This window comes from Artemia sp. Qi Xiang Cuo, chromosome 14 (assembly GCF_049724085.1).
Source record: "Artemia sp. Qi Xiang Cuo chromosome 14, ASM4972408v1, whole genome shotgun sequence".
NCBI classification, from domain to species: domain Eukaryota; kingdom Metazoa; phylum Arthropoda; class Branchiopoda; order Anostraca; family Artemiidae; genus Artemia; species Artemia sp. Qi Xiang Cuo.
Window position 1 is genome coordinate 51160330 of NC_142807.1, and position 16513 is coordinate 51176842.

Genomic DNA, 16513 nt, shown 5'->3' on the forward strand with positions numbered 1-16513 from the left:
TATTAAACATTAAGAAAAGCTTACCTAAATACAGCAAGAAAAAAAATCTGCAAACCTACAATTCAGCTGTATAAACTATCTGTCGGCTGTCAATTTCAAAATCCAACTGAAAGCTGAAGCTGTATAGTAGTGAATGCGTTCTATAATTCTATTCAACTTGAAAATAAAATTTTGACTACGAATAATATAGGAAATAGCGATTAGGAAACTGCATTCGAAATTACTTAAACTCATTTCATAAAGACGATATTTTTCTTGTCAACATATGAAGAACTGTGTATATTGCAATATTTGAAATTGTATATTGCATCTGTCTCGTTTTTATGCAAAGTAAAAAAAAATAAAAAAATTAATGAACAAGAGAATAGTGAAGGATTATGGTACGCAATGTAATATTTGGCAGGGAAAGTCACTGGCGATAAATCGCTAAGGGTGGCACCGTGATTGCGTGATTTTCGGGGATTCAGGGAACCAAATTTTTTTTTCGGGGTGACGCATAGATTTTCGGGGAAATACCCGAAAATTCGGGGATAGTGCAAGCCCTGCTTAATTTCTAATCAGGAAAATCGAAATACTAAACCACACGAGAAGGAAAAGCTCCGACTTTGCGGTTGACGCAATAAAGAATTGCCGCATAATTAATTTAAAGTCAACCGAACGCCGCCGCCTCTGCCGGTGGCGGCGCGCCTGTGCTGCGCCGGTGGTGTTATGACACTTCAGTGGCTTTCGAACGGGCCTCTCGTCGGCGGCGTTCGGTTGATCCACCAGCGCGACGCCGGGGTCTATTTGGTATGTTGTACATATTTTTTTCTCTCCAAAATGGTGTAAAAATCACTTATATTGCAATTTTGTCCCTGATCGTCAATTTTTTTCGCAGATTTACTGGACTATAATCTAAGAGTGAAAATTTGGTCGACGCGTCCTTTACCCTTCCTAAAACCACACAGTTTATTTTTTAAAACGTTATCTACATCATTTCTAAGTCTAAAAAGTATCATCATACTAAATAATTTGCTTCCTACTGAAACCAGGCTTGGCAACTATTTTTTTCTGCTATATTTATAAAGCTGTAATATTTTTATGTCTCTTTGCTTTTTCTTTGAACTAGTAAACTAGTCAACAAACTAGTAAACGAACTAGTAAACAAATAGCCTTCAGAGAAATCCAGCAATATTCTAGCCGATATTTAGCGTATAATTAGAAAAATAGACGATAAATTTTCCCCTCAAATCATTGTCTCTATTATTCTTGTAAATTTGTACATTTTTTCTTACCTATTGTTGTTTCATAATTGTGTTCCAGAAAGGACAGAGGCATTTCTTAGAATGTGGTGCCTTGGACGGTGTGATATTCTCCACAACTTTGCACCTAGAAAGATTCTTAGAGTGGACAGGGATCCTCATCGAGGCTGACGATCGCTTTTATCGTGACATGAAGAATACCCATCGAAAAGCCTACGGAGTTCATGCTTGTGCTAGTCGTACCCCACATCCATCTATTGCCAGTTTTAAACCATCTCCAATTTATTACAAAATTATAAAAGATGGAGAAAAGTTCACAAGTAAGTCTTTATCTTTAATTAAGAACTATATTCTAAACTCTTTTTAATTATAACACTGAAATATAAAATCACCGTTAAACAAAATCTTGAATTTTTGAGATTTTTAAGCACTTATGTTATATACATTAAACATTCAGTATATTCTCATTAGTTCTTTCCAGTCATTAAGTAAAAAAATATTGACTTTTTAAATTGAAAGTAAGGAGCTCCTAACTTTCAGTTAAAATAATACGTTTTTTATTTAATTTCTGATCGTTTTTCAAACAATACAGGTAAATCTGGCTCAGCGCCATGCAATATGTATCCCCCTCCCCTCACGGAAAACATCTCTGTGAAAATTCCGCCCCCTCCATCAAGTTCTGTAAAGACAGTTCCATCCTTGCTTAAAATCAGTAGTATGTGCCTTTCCATTTACCGTGCTGCTATACACGTTTGATAAGGAGTCCGTAGTCCCTGAGTCCCAAGTTCAAGGTCACGGGGAAAAACCCAGAAATGTTTTTTTCAACATGGGAAAACTTTGGGAAAACTATTAGCTACATAACCTGTTTGTGGACAATTTAAGATTTTGGGAAAACCTGACTAGTTTCTCAACAAGGGAAGACCTTGGGGAAAAACATAGTTACTTAACAGATTTTCAACAGGATTTGGGGAAAACCCTTATTGTTATTATTAATTTTAGAATTGGAAGACAAATAGAGGAAAAACCCCATAGCCCTGGAAAATACCCTATATAAAGTGGGATATAGAGCTATTGACAGAATCAGTTAGAATAGTGTAGATTAACTAAATTAGGTGAATAAAATGCCTGAGAAAAGGAAAAGTTGTGACTCTGAAAAAGATTTGAGTAATGTTAAATTTTTTGCATTATATTAATTAATGTGGTCGGAGAGATAGATCACAAATATGTTTTATGAAAACACATTTAAAAATTATTTAGTCATTATAATGAATAGGTATACTCAAACATTAAAAAATATATCCCAGGAAAAATTACCCCCTCATCTTTCCCTTGTCAGATATGGTAATTTAAAATGTTGCTATTTCAAAGTTTCCATGACCTAAACAGTCAAATTTCCTCCTCCCCATCACACTGGCTATATGATGCTCAAAGACGTTTACCAGTCACCAGCGACTTTCTTTACCTAAGTTAGTCATAATATTATTAAATTTATATTCACTATCACCCTATTCAGAGGGGTAGGAGGCAAGTAACCTTTTGTTGATTGAGAGGGAGGCAAAGTTGTGATTATATAGAAAATAAAACTTGATCATACTTGTACTATTATCTAAATTTAATTTAATGAATGTTAAGTCGCTACTCAAATTCCGGGGACGCTAACCATTTGTTGATTGAGAGCGATGTAGGGGAGGGGGGGTGATCGTATAAATATAATATATAATTATAGTAATTCCATTATCTATCTACATATACTTACTTTTCTTATGAGCGGGTTATCCCAAAAAAATCCCTCAATGAGATGCAAATCAATTTTTATATTCCTTGTTAAACGAAGATTTTTTTTTATATATAGTTTCACTTTTTATAACATAGTTCATTCAGACTTAGTTCCATGTTTTTCCTTCAATAGACAGAATAAAATGTTCAAACGAGGTCAATTTGGCAAAGCAAACCTTTTACGAAATACACTTTAGGCTAGGTTGCTAATCCAAACCGAGCGGGTATTTAATAGCATGATGGAAACATACAGTGTATGTGAAAAAAAAACTATTTATTTGTAAACAATTGTTAAAGCTTTAAAATTAGTTGCAAATCTTAGTTATAAAATAAAAATTTTAAATTCTGGGAAAAAAAAACGGACCAAGAATGGTTTGAGAATATGTGACTAGTTACTGATACACGCAATTTATTTTGTGTTGGAAAGGGTGGGGTGGGAATAGAATTGATTGTTGAACTTAACCCACAACCCCCTTTAATGTGCAAATATACAGCAGAAATCATATATACATATATACATATATATATATATATATATATATATATATATATATATATATATATATATATATATATATATATATATATATATATATATATATATATATATATATATATATATATATATATATATATACATATGCTATCTATCTCCCAAGCGTCTCAATTGTTTTAACTCCACATCTATAAATTTAATCAAGTAAGTTGTTTTCTGAATAATGAACAAGAACCAATTTGGGTTATATATTTGCACAATAGGGTAATAAAGGTAAATTAACCCAACTTTACCCACTCACCTAATCTTCAACTGTGTAGTTCCAATTACAGAAGTCCAATGCATTCTGTCACCCGTTATATGTCTGTGCATATTAAAACGGCTTTCTTAGATCTTACATTCAGCGAAATTCTCGAGTGTGTACTGGATAATGCGGAAGCATCCCTCTACGGCACCAAAGGTTTGTTTTTTTAAGTATCTGGATATACCTTATTTTATGCATTACTAATGTATCACCAGAGATCCAAAAACGTGTTTTGAACAATCCTACAAAACAAATAGTTGAGAAATAGCGGGAAAAACGACTTGGCAAACAACGTTGACAAGATAGGCTTATTATGTAAGGGGTTCAAATAGGAAATGAGGTTAGTAGTTGGGTCCATATTAAATCAGGAATTAAGCAGAGTTGTGTTCTATCACCATTTATATGGTTCATTTTGATAGACCTGTGGAAAGCTTCACTTATCTGAGTCACGTTATCAGTAAAGACGGTGAGTAGAGTGAAGCTCTTAGAAGTAGAATAGCCTAGGTCCAGTGGGTTTTTTTCACAGTTGAAAAAAAAGGTCTGAAAGAATAGGAAGATAAGTCTGCGAACCGAGATTAGAATATTGGAAGCTACAGTGATGACAGTGGTCAAGTAAGATTTTGAGGCGTGGACGTTCAAAAAAAAATAGATGAAGATTTGCGAAATATTTCCCAAAGAAACTACCAATGGATTGTTTTGGGTGCCCAAAGGACTGTCAGTATCTAAAACAGTAGGTTTTAAGAAATTGGGGTTCAATGCCGCTTTCTAGAACCATAACGAGAGAAAGGTTGAGATGACTAGGGCACGTTCTGCAGACGATTGCCAAAGATTATCCTTGTCGGCCAACCGTCTAGAGTCAAACGAAAAATAGGTTGTCCCCAGTTGTAATGGGATGATTAATAAGGAAATATCTAAGAGAAAGTGGAACTTTCTGGGAGGGTATAAAGGGTGAGGCTTTCAATAGGTTGGGACGGAGGAGAAGCGTACATAAATGAATCTTAAAATGAATAAAGCTTTAATTAAATATGTGAATCAAGATCGAAAAAATCAAGATTGAATATACTCCTCAATTTTGAGGGAAATAAATTAATAAAGTAAATTACTTACAATGAGTAAATTTGACGCATCGTTAACGACAACACAGTTGAGAAGTCTAAGAAGTCACAGTTGAGAAGTAACACAGTTAAGCTGTCCACGTTTTATGCTTGCTTCTTCCGCTGACACTAAGCTCTTCAGATATCTACAAACAATGGGGAAATCAATGAAAGAGGCTGATGTAATTAAACAAATCAAAAAAGTAGAAGAAATAAGAACTGGCGATTCGGATAGGAAAAGACAGGGCACTAGTGGGACTCGAAAAAAAAATATGACTTCCCATATATGTTCATCTATACCTTATTACCATTCCAAATTTATAAGTTTATTTAGGCAAAGCTATAGCGTAGCCTATAATAAAGACCATAAGGCTTCAATGTTTTATTATTATGTATAATTTTTTCCCAGTGGCACTTCATATGGAATTGGTGAACGTATAAACTTTGGAGGGGATCATACGATTGAAAAACGGAAGTTCTAATGCCCTTTTTAACAGTCAAAATCATTCCAAATTTTTACGATAAAAATCTTGATACAAGCATTTTGTTCAAAATAATCCAAATATCAGAAAAAGAGCTCCGGGTTCGATACCCCCTCCCCTCCCCCCCCCTTGAGCCAAGAAAAAATTATTGCAAGTTATGCCCTGGAGACACAGAAGGTTCTTAAGGAAGGGATATTCGTATAAATTTTGGTGGAGGCTAATTTGATTGGAAGTTGAAAGTTTTTTTTAAGAGTCAAAAGTGATCGGAGGGCAGCTAGCCCCCACACCCTCTTTTCTCCAGATTCATCCGATCAAAATTTCGAGATAGCCACTTTCGAAATAGTCCAAATATAATATAAAAATACCTCCGAGGCTGACATAAACCCCGGAGCCCAGATCCAAGGGCTGTAAGTTATTCCCCCAAGGGATGTTAGATTTGGAGGGGGTGATCGTATAAACTGAGGAGGGCTCATTTGATTAGAAATTTAATTTTGGGTTCCCTTATAAGAGTCAAGAGTGATCGAAAAACAATCAAATTTGGATTCGTTCCCAATAGGATCCGATCAAAATCTTGAGATTGACACTTTGCTCGAAATAGTCCCAATATCTTAAAACAAGGTCTCCGGTGTTGACAAGGCTCCTATAGCCCGGGGGCAAGGTTTGTAAGTTATGCCCCGGGGATATGTAAGATTTTTATAGAATAGGTGGTTTTTTAAACCATGAAGGAGGCTCATTTGATTGGAAATTCATAGTTATAGTTCACTTTTTTATTCGTCAAAAGTGATCAGCAGTCAGTTAGCTCCCCTCCCTCACCCTCTTTTCCCCAAATATATCCAATTGAAATTTTGAAATGGCAATTTTTTCAAAATAGTCCAAAGATCGTATAACAATGAGTCTAGGGTTGCGAGAAACCCTCAAAGCCCAGAGGTAAGGGTTGTAAGTCACGCCCTTGGAGCATATAAGGATTTTACAGAAGAAGTGCCCATATAAACTTTGGAGGAATGTCATTTGATTGGAAATAGAAAATTGTTGTCCCTTTTTAAGAATAAAGTGATCGAATGGCAACTAGCTCCTCGCACTCCCTGTTTTCCCATATACATCCAATTGAAATTTTAAGATAGCGAATTTGTTAAAAAAAAATAGTCTACAAATCATATGACAATGCCCCGAGATTCACACAATTCCTAAGAGAACGGGGGGGGGGGGGTTGTAAGTTATGTCCCAGGGCATATACGGTTTTCAGGGAGTGGGAGATTGCAATAACTTTGGAGGAGGCTTGTTTTATTGGAAACTGAAAGTTCTAGTTCCTTTATAAGAATCAAAAGTGATCGGAGAGCAACTAACTCCCAGGATATGTTTTCCCCAAATACAGCCGATCAAAATTTTAAGATTGCCATCTTGTTTAAAATAGCCAAATATTACATAGCAATGCCTCCGCGGTTGACACAACCCCCAGAACCAGGGTTGTAAATTATGCTCCGGGGGCATATAAAGTTTTTATGAAAGGGGTGGTCGTGTAAACTTTGGAGGAGGCTCATTTGATGGAAAATTGAAAGTTCTAGTTCCCTCTTGAAGAGTAAATAGTGATGAGTGGGGAAGTTCATGCCCTCTTCCCAAATGCGTCCGATCGAAATTTTGACATAGCCATTTTGTTCAAAATATTCTAAAGATCATATAACAATAACTACAGGATGGACAAAGGCCCCCAGAGCCCAGGTTTGGCCATATGACCCAGGTTGTAAGCTATACCCCAGGTCAAATAACATTTTTGTGGAAGGGGAGGCCATATAAACTTTGGAGAATTTTTATTAGATTGGAAATTGAAACTTCTAGGCCCTTTTTATAAGTAAAAAGTGCTCAGAGGGCAAATAATCACCCATGTCATCCTTATAAAGGCGCATCCAGTGAGGATTTTGAGATATCTATATTCTTCAAAATAGTCCAAATATCATATAACAATGCCTCCAGGGTTGATAAGACCCCCTAGACTACGAGGACTAAGGTTGTAAGTAAGGCCCGAGGGGTATATAAGGTTCTATGGAATGGGCGGTCATGTAAACTTTCGAGGAGGTACATTTGATTGAAAATGGGAAGTTCTAGTTTCTTTTTAAGAGTTGAAAGTGATCGCAGGACAACACACCTCCCCCGCCTTCTTTTCTCCAAATATATCCAATCCAAATTGCAGACAGCTATCTTACGTAAAATGGTCCAAATATCATAGAACAAGACATCTGGTGTTGACACCCCTACCCCAGAACTCGGAGACATGGGTTGTAAATTATGCCCCGGGGACATATAAGACTTTTATGGAAGAGGTGGTCGTATAAAATTTGGATGAAGGCCTATTGATTGCAAATTGATTGTTCTAGTTCTTTTTTAAGAGTTAAAAGTGATTGGAGGGCAAAAAACCATTCCCTCCATGCCCTATTTTCCTCAAATGTTGACGATCTAAATTCCACGATAAAATACATAATCCTACGAACGAAGTAAGATTTTTTTTCGCAATGGATGATGAATAACAAAATAGATATTAATAGAAAGGTATCCATTAGAAACTCCAGAAAGAATGTAATTAGTTTAGATTCTAGTCGATGGATGGAATATTAGTGATTTGAAAACATTCGATTGATTTTTTTCCATGTTCAATGATATTAAAAACATTTAATGTTCTATGTATCGTCCTTACATTAAAAATATTTCTATGCTTTATGATGTAATGATTCTTAAATTTTTAGAGCTTTTTTCATTTTAATGGAACATTGTGTTTCCTTCTTTAGCAACATTAATATATGCTTTTTTCGCTCTCTAGCCTTATACCGTATGCCAGTTATTAGGTTACGGTTTTCTTTGGACAGTGACATTTCCAGATCAATACTAGTTCATATTCCATGAATCATGAAGACACAGGACACTTAAAATCTAAGAAATGATCTAAAACAAAGATTAAGAGGAAAAAAAGATTTGTTGTAAATATAAAATGAAAATTTGTCCCTTCTTCCATAATTTTCTTACTTCTGTTCTGAATTTTCCCATTTTTTCTTGTTTCGTAGAAGTAAAACCAAATTTTCTTAAATTCTAAATTTATCAAATAGTAGAAAAAAAAGGTTTTTTTCCAATTCTTAATTATTCCACGGAAGTGGAAAAATCTCAACTTCTATTCTGAATCTTGATCTAAAACATAGATTAACAGGAAAAAAAGATTTGTTGTGAACATAAAATGAAAATTTGTCCCTTCTTCCATAATTTTCTTGCTTCTGCTCTGAATTTTCCCACTTTTTTTTTGTTTCGTAAGAGTAAAACAAAATTTTGTTAAATTCTAAAGTTTCCCATAGTAGAGAAAAAAAAGGTTTTTTCCAATTCTTAATTTTTCCACGTAAGAGGAAAAACCTCAACTTTTATTCTTAATCTTACGGTAGATTACATTTTATCTGCACGTCGAAACTGCTACCTATGTAAAAGCAATTGTAAATATAAAATGAACATTTGTCCATTCTTCCATAATTTTCTTACTTCTGTTTGGAATTTCTCCCTTTTTTTTGGTTTCGTAGAAGTAAAACAAAATGTTCTTGAATTCTAAATTTTTCCATAGTAGAGAAAAAAAAGGGTTTTCTCTCCAATTCTTAATTTGTCCACAGAAGAGGAAAAATCTCAACTTCTATTCAGAATCATTCCGTAGGCTATATTTTATCTACACGTCGAAACTGTTACCTGTGTAAAAACAATATAGTAATAGACAATGAAATTGCAGACAAAATAAAAATGTTAAAATCTTTCAATGTCATATTTTCTTTGTTCTTGACAGCGAATACGTCTTTTATTTTTATTACACAACTGCTGCCATCTATTCTATTATAGTTATAGATGGCTACATAACTGACTGTTCTGCCATCTATTCTGATTCATTATAGATGGCAGCACAGATGATTTTTTAGCTAGGTGACACTATGTTAACGGATTTTAAGTTAGGTTTGTTAGGGTTCACTAAGAGCGCGCGCGCACTCTTACTGAACCCAAACGAACCTAACGTAAAATCCGTTAACATTTGCTGTCAAGACCAAAGAAAATATGACATTGAATGATTTTAACATATTTATTTATTCTGCAATTTCATTGTCTATTACTATATTGTTTTTACACAGGTCACAGTTTCGACTAGTAGATAAAATATAACCTACGGAACGATTCAGAATAGAAGTTGAGATTTTTCCTCTTTTGTGGAAAAATTAAGAATTGGAGAGAGAACCTTTTTTCTAGTATGGAAAAATTTATAATTCAAGGACATTTTGTTTTACTTCTACGAAACCAAAAAAAAGGGGAAAAATTCCGAACAGAAGTAAGAAAATTATGGAAGAATGGACAAATTTTCATTTTATATTTACAATTTTTTTTTCATAGGTAACAGTTTCGACGTGCAGATAAAATATAATCTACAGTAAGATTCAGAATAGAAGTTTAGGTTTTTTCTCTTACGTGGAAAAATTAAGAATTGGAAAGAAACCCTTTTTTTCTCTACTATTGAGAAATTTAGAATTTAAGAAAATTTTGTTTTACTTCTACGAAACGAAAAAAATAAGAAAATTCAGAACAGAAGTAAGAAAATTATGGAAGAAGGGACAAATTTTCATTTTATAATCACAACAAATCTTGTTTTTCCTGTTAATCTTTGTTTTAGATCAAGATTCAGAATGGAAGTTGAGATTTTTCCACTCCGTGGAAAAATTAAGAATTGGAAAGAAACCTTTTTTTTCTCAACCATTGGAAAATTTAGAATTTAAGAAAATTTGGTTTTACTTCTACGAAACAAGAAAAAATGGGAAAATTCAGAACAGAAGTAAGAAAATTATGGAAGAAGGGACAAATTTTCATTTTATATTTACAACAAATCTTTTTTTCCTCTTAATCTCTGTTTTAGATCAGTTCTTAAATTTTAAGTGTCCCGTGTCTTCATGATTCATGGAATATAAACTAGTACTGATCTGGAAATGTCACTGTCCAAAGAATACTGCAACCTAATAACTGACATATGGTATAAAGCTAGAGAGCGAAAAAAGTATATATTAATGTTACTAACGAAGAAAACATAATGTTCCATTAACATGAAAAAAAGCTCTAAAAATTTAAGAATCATAATATCATAATGCATAGAAATATTTTTAATGTAAGGACGATACATAGAACATTATATGTTTTTAATATCATTGAACATGGAAAAAAATCAATCAAATGTTTCCATGTCACTAATATTCCATTCATCGACTAGAATCTAAACTAATTATATTCTTTCTGGAGTTCCTAATGGATACTTCTCCATTAATATCTATTTTGTTATTCATCATCCATTGCGAAAAAAAAATCTGACTTCGTTCACAGGATTATGTATTTTATTGTGGAATTTTGATCGGCAGCATTTGTGGAAAATAGGGCATGGATGGAATGGTTTATTGCCCTCCAATCACTTTTGACTCTTAAAAAAGAACTAGAACTATCAATTTCCAATCAATAGGCCTTCCTCCAAAGTTTATACGAACACCTCTTCCATAAAAGTATAATATGTCCCCGGGGCAAACTTTACAACCCATGCCTCCGGGTTCTGGGGGAGGGGTGTCAACCCCACATGTCTTGTTGTATGATATTTGGACTATTTTACGCAAGATAGCTGTCTGCAATTTGGATTGGAAATATTTGGAGAAAAGAAGGAGGGGGAGGTGTGTTGTCCTGCGATCACTTTTGACTCTTAAAACTGAACTAGAACTTCCCATTTTCAATCAAATGTACCTCCTCGAAAGTTTACACGACCATCCATTCCATAAAACCTTATATACCCCTCGGACCTTACTTACAACCTTAGTCCCCGTATTCTAGGGGGTTTTATCAACCCTGGAGGCATTGTAATATGATATTTGGACTATTTTGATGAATATAGATATCTCAAATCCGCACTGGATGTGCCTATATAAGGATGACATGGGTGATTATTTTCCCTCTGAACACTTTTTACTTATAAAAAGGGACTAGAAGTTTCAATTTCCAATCTAATAAAAATCCTCCAAAGTTTATATGGCCACCCTTTCCACAAAAATGTTATTTGACCTGGGGTATAGCTTACAACCTGGGTCATATGTCCAAACCTGACTCTGGGGGCCTTTTTCCATCCTGTAGTTATTGTTATATGATCTTTAGAATATTTTGAACAAAATGGCTATGTCAAAATTTCGATCGGACGCATTTGGGAAGAGGGCATGAACTTCCCCACTCATCACTATTTACTCTTCAAGAGGGAACTAGAACTTTCAATTTTCCATCAAATGAGCCTCCTCCAAAGTTTACACGACCACCCCTTTCATAAAAACTTTATATGCCCCCGGAGCATAATTTACAACCCTGGTTCTGGGGGTTGTGTCAACCGCGGAGGCATTGTTATATAATATTTGGCTATTTTAAACAAGATGGCAATCTTAAAATTTTGATCGGCTGTATTTGACAGAAAACATATCCTGGGAGTTAGCTGCTCTCCGATCACTTTTGATTCTTATAAAGGAACTAGAACTTTCATTTTCCAATCAAACAAGCCTCCTCCAAAGTTATTCAATCTCCCACTCCCTGAAAACCGTATATGCCCTGGGACATACCTTAGAACCCCCCCCCCCCCCCGTTCTCTTAGGAGTTGTGTGAATCCCGGGGCATTGTCATATGGTTTGTGGGCTATTTTTTTTTAACAAAATCGCTATTTTAAAATTTCGATTGGATGTATATGGGAAAACAGGGCGTGGGAGGAACTAGTTGCCATTCGATCACTTTTTTCTTAAAAAGGGACAACAATTTCCTATTTCCAATCAAATGACACTCCTCCAAAGTTAATATGGGCACTTCTTCTGTAGAATCCTTATATGCTTCAAGGGCGTAACTTACAACCCTTGCCTCTGGGCTTTGAGGGTTTCTCCCAACCCTAGACTCGTTGATATACGATCTTTGGACTATTTTGAAAAAATTACCATTTCAAAATTTCAATTGGATGTATTTGGGGAAAAGAGGGTGGGGGAGAGGGAGCTAACTGACTGCTGATCACTTTTGACGAATAAAAAAGGGAACTAAAACTATGCATTTCCAATCAAATGAGCCTCCTTCATGGTTTAAAAAACCACCTATTCTATAAAAATCTTACAAATCCCCGGGGCATAACTTATAAACCTTGCCCCCGGGCTATAGGAGCCTTGTCAACACCGGAGACCTTGTTTTAAGATATTGGGACTATTTCGAGCAAAGTGTCAATCTCAAGATTTTGATCGGATCCTATTGGGAACGAATCCAAATTTGATTGTCTTCCGATCACTCTTGAATCTTACGAGGGAACCCGAAATTTAATTTCTAATCAAATGAGCCCTGCTCAGTTTATACGATCACCCCCTCCAAAAAAATCTAACATGCCTTTAGGGCATAACTTACAGCCCTTGGATCTGGGCTCCGGAGTTTGTGTCAGCCTCGGAGGCATTTTTATATTATATTTGGACTATTTTGAAAGTGGCTATCTCAAAATTTTGATCGGGTGAATCTGGAGAAAAGAGGGGGCGGGGGCTAGCTGCCCTCCGATCCCTTTTGACTCTTAAAAAAAACCTTCAACTTCCAATCAAATTAGCCTCCACCAAAATTTATGCAAATATCCTTCATAAGAGCACATATGTGTCTCAGCATCATTGCAATACTTTTTTCTCGATTCAGAGGGGGGAGGAGAGGGGGGGGGGTTCGACCCCGGAGCTCTTTTTCTGATATTTGGATTATTTTGAACAAAATGCTTATATCAAGATTTTTATCGTAAGCATTTGGAATAATTTTGACTGTTAAAGACGGCATTAGAACTTCCGATTTTAAATCGTCTGATCCCCTCCAAAGTTTATACGTTCACCAATTCCATATGAAGTGCCACTGGGAAAAAATTATACATAATAATAAAACATTGAAGCCTTATGGTCTTTATTATAGGCTACGCTATAGCTTTGCCTACAAAAACTTATAAATTTGGAATGGTAATAAGGTATAGATGAACATGCATGGGAAGACATATTTTTTTTCGAGTCCCACTAGTGCCCTGTCTTTTCCTATCCGAATCGCCAGTTCTTGATTTCTTCTACTTTTTGAGTTTGTTTAATTACCTCAGCCTCTTTCATTGATTTCCCCACTGTAGATATTATTTGAAAAAAACTACGTTTTCTAAAGAGGTTAAAGAGGCTGAGATGCAAGGTCAGGCACCCAAAACGTACAGGGATTAGGAGGCACAGTTGGGGGGCTGCCGCCCCCGAACCACACGCACACGCAAGCCTGTAAATAAACAAAAAAAGTTTTTTAAAGTGAAAGTAAGGAGCGACATTAAATCTTAAAACGATCAGAAATTATTCCGTATATGAAAGAGGCTGTGCCCTCCTCAGCGCCTCGCTCTTTACGCTCAAGGTTTGAATTTCTCACAACTCTTTTTTTTAAACAATAAAAACTTTAGCGTAAGGAGCGAATATATACATATATATATATATATATATATATATATATATATATATATATATATATATATATATATATATAAATATATATATATATATATATATATATATATATATATATATATATATATATATATATATATATATATATATATATATATATATATATATATATATATATATATATATATATATATATATATGTATATATATATATATATATATATATATATATATATATATATATATATATATATATATATATATATATGTTATATATATATATATATATATATATATATATATATATATATATATATATATATATATATATATATATATATATATATATATAATAATAATAATAATAATAATAATAATAATAATAATAATAATAATAATAATAATAATAATAATAATAATAATAATAATAATAATAATAATAATAATAATAATAATAATAATAATAATAATAATAATAATAATAATAATAATAATAATAATAATAATAATAATAATAATAATAATAATAATAATAATAATAATAATAATAATAATAATAATAATAATAATAATAATAATAATAATAATAATAATAATAATAATAATAATAATAATAATAATAATAATAATAATAATAATAATAATAATAATAATAATAATAATAATAATAATAATAATAATAATAATAATAATAATAATAATAATAATAATAATAATAATAATAATAATAATAATAATATATAATAATAATAATAATAATAATAATAATAATAATAATAATAATAATAATAATAATAATAATAATAATAATAATAATAATAATATTTATATATATATATATACATATATATATATATATATATAATAATGATGTATAATAATAATAATAATATATAATAATAATAATAATAATAATAATAATATATATATATATATATATATATATATATATATATATATATATATATATATATATATATATATATATATATATATATATATATATATATATATATATATATATATATATATATATATATATATATATATATATATATATATATATATATATATATATATATATATATATATATATATATATATAATAATAATAAAAAAAAGTGTTTCTGGAGGTGAGCCGATCTCGGATGAAGTCCTACCGCCCATCTGTGGTCTTCCCTTGCAGATGCCTATGTTTTCTGTGTAGCTATTTCTCCTCAAATCGAAGATGATTAGCCGGGCAGGTGCTTCGCAAGGCAGGCAGGCAGACGGCGAGATGACCATACCACATAACGCAGCGTAGCTGAGACTCAAGCCGCTCGGACAGGGGTGGGTGAGTTTGAAGGACCTGAGGATTTCCCACTTTCCGTTGCCCTGTCGGGCCATTGGGTAGCCGTTCTGATTTTTTCGGAGGTATTTCGTCTGGATGACGTCTATTTTCGTACGTTTGTGTCTGCAGGTCGGCGACCGAGTCTCGGCAGAATAGAGCATAACACTGGCAACCGAAGCAGAATATATTCGTGCTGCTTTGGTGAGACGGCTGATCTGGGTGTATGGAAGGCTGTTTTTAGAAGGCGACCGAAGATAGAATTTGCTTTTGCCACTCTTGCTGATATTTCGGCATCTAGGCTTCCGTTTGAATAGACAATTGAACCAAGGTAGGTAAACTGCTTGACTACTTCTACAGTCTGGCCACAAATTTCCACAGATGACAGGGGTTGGACGGCGTTTTCTCAACGGGAAATATCTTGGTCTTCGACCAATTTATTTTCAGACCGAGTTTCTCAGCGGCAGAGGCCAGTGTTTCCAGTGTAGTTTTGAGGTCACAAATGTTTTTGCATATTAGCGCCACGTCGTCGGCAAAGTCGACGTCTGAAAAAACTCTTCCTGCAAAGCCTATGCCAAACGGCTGCACCTGCTGTGTTTTATTCAGGATGTGGTCTATTACACAGTTAAAGAGCTCAGGTGCAGTGGCACATCCTTGCCAGACACCATTTTTAATTTTGAAATATCCAGAAGGCCGTCCATTTTTACGATCACCGCACTTTTCGGTGCTATTATACAGCTCTTTGAAGAGACGGACGATTTTTTCGTGGGTACGCCAGCAGACTGGAGGATTTAGCCATAGTGACTGCCTATCGACAGTGTCGAAGGCAGATCGAAAATCGACAAAGGCAATGTATGCCTTCCTTTTATATTCAAGAGTTTTCTCTACTAGCTGTCTAATCGTATGGATTTGCTCGGTGGTGGACCTGCCTGGCATATAGCCAGCTTGCTGGGGGTGACGCAGGGCATGGAGGTATCTTATTGCCCGTTTGAGAAGCAGTATAGCGAAGAGCTTTCCAGGAACTGAGAGTAAAGTTATGCCACGATAATTGCTACATTCCGCTTTACTCCCCTTCCTCTTGTAGATTGGCACAAGTAGGCCTTCACTCTCCAGTCTGAGGATTTTTCCAGAAGTGCCACACAAGGTTACAATAGCATTTGTAGCCAGAGGATCATGGCTGGACCCCCATTTTTAAGGAATTCCGATGTTAGGACACATATTCCTGGCGCTTTGTTATTCTTTAGCTTGCAGGTGGCAGAAGCTTATGCCCCTCCTCTGTAAATTCAGGACCATCAGGAGCA

The 16513-nt window shown here is 34.0% G+C and overlaps 2 protein-coding genes across 3 annotated transcripts in view; one reads left to right on the forward strand and one right to left on the reverse strand.

Moving 5' to 3' along the window:
* Positions 1-16513, reverse strand: part of LOC148944584 (galactose-3-O-sulfotransferase 3-like) — a 178909-nt gene that overhangs the window by 150020 nt on the left and 12376 nt on the right. Inside the window, exon 1 of one of the 2 annotated variants that reach the window (XM_089100751.1) lies at positions 2998-3111. The exons of the other annotated variant lie outside the window; for it this stretch is intronic. The gene's annotated coding sequence lies outside the window, so the exon portion shown is untranslated. Of the gene's footprint in view, positions 1-2997; positions 3112-16513 lie in introns of those variants that run through there. 2 annotated transcript variants of the gene reach the window in all.
* LOC148944585 (uncharacterized) overlaps positions 1-16513 on the forward strand; it is a 40182-nt gene that overhangs the window by 9677 nt on the left and 13992 nt on the right. Inside the window, exon 2 of the mRNA XM_089100744.1 lies at positions 1303-1561. Within this exon, the coding sequence (XP_088956870.1) occupies positions 1303-1561 (259 nt within the window). The remainder of the gene's footprint in view (positions 1-1302; positions 1562-16513) is intronic.